At 34.8% G+C, this 5,161-nt stretch overlaps 1 protein-coding gene across 1 annotated transcript; it reads right to left on the bottom strand.

Annotated features, from left to right (window-relative positions):
* Positions 1-1,722: 1,722 nt before the first annotated feature.
* On the bottom strand, positions 1,723-5,126 carry LOC129571862 (uncharacterized). The gene is made up of 2 exons (XM_055451731.1): positions 3,135-5,126; positions 1,723-1,982 (listed from the first exon to the last, which is right to left on the bottom strand). The coding sequence occupies exons 1-2, from the start codon at positions 4,984-4,986 to the stop codon at positions 1,723-1,725; spliced, it is 2,112 nt and encodes a 703-aa protein (XP_055307706.1). The 5' UTR covers positions 4,987-5,126.
* Between the last annotated feature and the right edge of the window lie 35 nt (positions 5,127-5,161).

The raw sequence follows: 5,161 nt of genomic DNA, 5'->3' as shown, positions 1-5,161 counted from the left end.
TGCGGTTTTGGCGTGTTTAGAGGCAATGTTGCTAAAATTGAACGAGTGTGCCCAACAGTTAAAATCGGTGACAAGTATTTGATTCTGTGTGAGCGTTATCTGGAAATTGTTGATAATCTCAAATTAGAGACAACGCCTCTTTATGTTGTTTATTTCGGCCCGGGAAAAAGAAGCCGTCCTGAATTTCACTTTTACGATTATTTATGGAATTTAATTGTCTAAAAAATATTGTATAAATATAAAAAATGTTGAAAACAACAAACAATCAAGTTTCAACTGTATTATATTAATGAAATGAAATTATGAATAATAAAAAATTCTTCTTTCGGTTGTACCGTTGAAAAAAAAACAGTTGTTTCATTTTCTTTTTTCTTTTTCCATACATTTCAGAATATTTAATAATAATTAATATAATATATAAATCATATAGGTTCGATTTGAAACCATTTTACCTGTGAATTATACAGAATATATCATAATTTTACTAGAATGTTACATTTTTATGAAAAATCAATGAAAAACTGTCTCATTTTTGTATCTTATTTTCTATTTTTGCTTAAAGTTTTATGAAAATTTACGTTTCATCTAACAATATTTTTTCTCAATTTCACTAATTTCATGATGACCCCAAGCCAGCGTATCAATACCATTCGAACGAATGAGGTAACGCTTATCATCAAACGGATTTAAAGCAATTTTTTTCTGTTTAATTGTGAATATTCGATGTAATTTTGAGCGAAGGTTATACTGTTCACGTAAAATATTACAATTTTTCTCAATACAGTCAACATAATCACTAAATGCAATTTTACGTTTCACTACGTTTTTTTTTATACCTTTAGACTTTTTAATAACCTTAGATTTTTTATCGATGATACAATTCTTCTCGATGCAGTCAACATAGTCGCTATCTGTTATAACGCGAGGTGGTACAGCTCTTTCTGGACATTCACATATTTCCATTTTAGCTTTGAACGGTAGTACAGCGTAGCATTTTGCACGTAGACCGACAAATTCTACCAAAATATCCCCGTTTAATTCATCTTTGAAAATACCGGGCACTTTTTTATTAACTCTTGGCATATCGCAAACATTATCCTTTAGATTTTTATCTATCCATTTCGCGGGTTCGTTGTGATAGTCGCTTGTGTCAAACCGTTCAATGTTCGCCTTCATATCAGCATAAAAATCATCCGTTTTAACAGATAAAACAAATGAATCGGTGTCCGTATAGGCAACCGTACAATTTTTTCCATATTTAGGTTTTAAAAAGTCGTACAGAAAACTGTACATCGTTATTTTCGATATGTCTAAGATGGACATACCGATAATTATTGGTTTATTCATTTTAATATGTGTTTTTTGTAACTCAATTACTGCTAAATCTTCATTGAGAATTTTTCATTTCTTGAAATTCGGTCGAGCAATTAACATGCCTGCACCACTTCGCACCCCACTTGTTGACAAGTTTGATATCTGCACGTAAACGCAGATTCTCCATCGTTTTACCAAAGACGGAGTTTATCATATATTTAAAAAACGACTTTTCAAAGTCGTTGGTAGCTTGCGTACGTAGCTGTGTGTTAATATCGATGTAGGGCTTGAGCCAGCAACTTTGTTCGAATTGAAGTACTCGATGTACTTTTTTTGATACTAGACCGTGTTGTAATGCTAATTTTAGCATGCGATAATGAATGATATAATTTTCTTTATCGTATAGCGTTAACAATAATTTTTCGATTTTATTCGGTTTTGCGGAAGCGTTCGCTTTTCAGCACAAAATGGAAAATCATTATGTGTAGCATGTAAATTTTTTGGATATTGCAGATCCACCTCGAATATATAGCCGTATGTCGAATCGTCAGCTAATTTAGCTATTTCATCTGCATCTGAAAAAGATGTCTTCACAATGTTGTATTCAATCCATTTGAAATCTCTCAGCGGTAATGGTTGCGACATTGCATGTCCATACAGGTTATTTGCTATCAATGTGAATGAAATAAAACGAAATTACATTCTAGAATATCATCAAATTGACTGTGCATTTATTTATTTATTTATTACGAAGCCTACATTTATGCCAATATGTGTTCACAGCAAGCTGAGAACATGCTGGTCAGAGACCCAATACGGCATAAATTCCGCCCATGGTGCGTCTTTTACAAAGAGAATACAGTCAGGGGAGGGATGATATAAAAGTGAGGCTTTCATATCAAAATTGTGTCCGGAAAACCATGGCAAAACCGGCCTGATTCTGGAGAACCAGGGGAAATACAATGATTATTAGTTTATACGATTAAAGTACTTTAACATCAATGTGAGAAATCAAGTGAAAAGTCAAACCTAATCTAAATTGGATAAGAAATTTCATAACAATGGTCCGAGAATTTTACAATTTGAAAATGTCGAAAAATTTACTGTGTAGAACGTAACAGATGCTTTAAGTTATTTTTAAACGCGACTAGAGATTTAGAATTTCTTGTTTCGACCGATATACTATTCCAAAAGTTGATTGCAGAGAAACTAAATGCGCGAGTATCAAATGCGGTACGTGGATTGAAATTAATGCGAAGATTATCTGGATAACGCGACGATTCACCATTACGAACAAACATGCGATTCAGATACTCAGGCGAACAATTTGACAACTGCTTGAATATCAAGACTGCCGATTGCAGTTTTGCTCTGCTCTCGGGAGTCAATCCATTCAAACGCTCACGATATTCAGTAACATGATCATTACGTTTTAATCCGTAAATGTATCGAATCTTATCGTTATCAGCGACAAGATCACGGTGCACCTGATTTTGGGTGCTGTGGGCTCCCCAGCCGTATGTTACCACATTTCCATAATCCATTATGGGATCTATCAGAGCTACAGCCATATCACGTTTGACGTAATTGGGTATAAAGCGCTTAGTGTGACGGATGCGATTCAACACGCCATACACTTTTTGCAATTTACACTTGTCATGTTCTTGAAAAGTAAAGTTTTCGTCAAAAATGACACCAAGGTTCTTTATTGACTTACAGAACTCGATTTTTTCATCACCTAATTTCACTTCATTGATCATAATCAATCATCCGCGATTGAATAAAATATTATTTACATAATTGAATAAAATATTATTTACCATCTAAATACATTAAATAATTTGAAGGTTTCTCATCATTGTATACATCTCCCATGTATTTATTGTTGGCTTTAACTTGACGTTTACTGCACTGACTTATGCCACCGCGAATTCCACGTTCGATGAACAGCAACATTTCCACATCAGTTAACAGTTCAATTTCCACTCTGGTATATTTTAGCATGGCGTCCCACGAAAGGCCAGGAGCTGTATAGTAGTTAGATGGATCCAAACTGTAAATCGCATGGCATGTATTTCGAAAATGTTCAAATATATCGGCCAACAGTAGCACATCCGTCTTTAGATATAGTTCGGAATAATCTCCGACCGTTTTACAATTGAATTTCTGCCAGATATCGTGAGCGAATTGGTAGTCGTCATGCGATATTCCTTCTCCACGAAGTTTGCTGTAAAAATCTGCTTTTGATGGTAGCTTTGCCTCTTTTAGCTGCTTCATACCGCTCACATATTCATAAGGAAAAACGCCTTTACGTTCAAGCATAGCGATTTGTGCTGGTGTGTAGCCATTTTTCTCACATTCGTTATACAATATTTGTTTTTTATCTGCCGATAGTAGTGATGCTAATTCAGCTAGAGATGCAGGCATGAATCGATATGAATCAATAAATTTAAATTTTACGTTTTCTCTCGTATTGAGTCCACGTGTGCTCCCTGTCACTACTTTCGTGAAAGCGATGTATTGTTCCACATTAGCAGGAATAATTGAAACATCTCCATTTATAATATTATTTGCTGCCAACTCTTTTATGAATAGATGTGAGTCGTACCCCGACAAATTGTGCATAATAACGGGTACAACGTGGCTATCTTGGAACTGTAAATTGCATGCTTGATGGGCTGGACCTCTATATCGACCGGTGAGATGACAGTGATCATGTACTCTAATATCATATGCTTCAAAAATATCACCACAAATCGTACATAATGCATTTGGATTTTGAAATGCATATCTCTCATCTTCAGTTAACGGTAGCATTGGTGTGTTTTTATCAAATAACATTGCAACTCCATGGGCGAGGTTCTTCAATTCTGTGATGAACCATTCGACGCTATCGGTACGATTGCCGCTGCTTCGGTAATATGAAAGTGAATCGTCAAATTCACATTTAAAGTAATATCCAACGCTGTACATATGATGCTGCTGATATGCGGTAGTTGAACATTCCTCGCTAAATATGCATTTTTGATCTTCCATACTGAGCCCCTTCAGATATGCTTCAGTATCAGCGTAAACAACAAATGGTGCTTTCAGCTGATGTTTATAGTTATCAAATTTCATCCATTTCCATGTTTGATCGGGCATTTCAATGCTACACTCGTTTGTACATTTTGCTGTATGTTTCATTAATTTTTCATTTGTATCATAAAATATTAGACAGCGATCGCAAATGTAATTTCGAGATTTATGTTTACTCAGCTGACTTCTGACTAAACGGCTTAAATTTTTTATCCAACAATAATGAGTACGAATTGAATTATTATCGCAGATCTCCTTAATCATGTTGGAAGTGCTAGCTGTTTTAAAATTTCTCACCTCAGTTTCATTAACACTTTCTCCGTTTTTTATTAGCAGCAAATGAATGTGATGCTGCTTAACTTCATTACTCACACGTAATGGACATATATGACCCTCATTGTCATCATCATAATAATATACATTTATCGATATAGTGTTATTTTGTCGAACAAATTTGTCGATTTGGTTCAAATGGACGGGAAAATCGATTCCATCAAAATTCAATTCGTTCTCATATTGATAATAATGACGAACTCGCTCTGGATGATCAGTTACCGGATGTATAGCAGATAGAATAGCCCATTTGAAGCACATTTCGTCAAGTTGATTTTGTACGTTGATAACTGCATGTTTATATCGTAACTTTTTAGGAGTTTCAATATACGATGAACCTTGTAATGGGTTGTATAAGTTAACGTGAACATTCAATTCGATTATGCGGGCGGAACCGCGGAATGTAACTTGTTCTACACTTTCCACTATTTTTTGA

This window comes from Sitodiplosis mosellana, unplaced genomic scaffold (assembly GCF_009176505.1).
Source record: "Sitodiplosis mosellana isolate CC-2019 unplaced genomic scaffold, AAFC_SMos_1.0 Smas_scaffold_3566, whole genome shotgun sequence".
NCBI classification, from domain to species: Eukaryota; Metazoa; Arthropoda; class Insecta; order Diptera; family Cecidomyiidae; genus Sitodiplosis; species Sitodiplosis mosellana.
The sequence above is the reverse complement of the archived record's forward strand: the minus strand, read 5'-3'. Positions and strand labels throughout refer to the sequence as shown.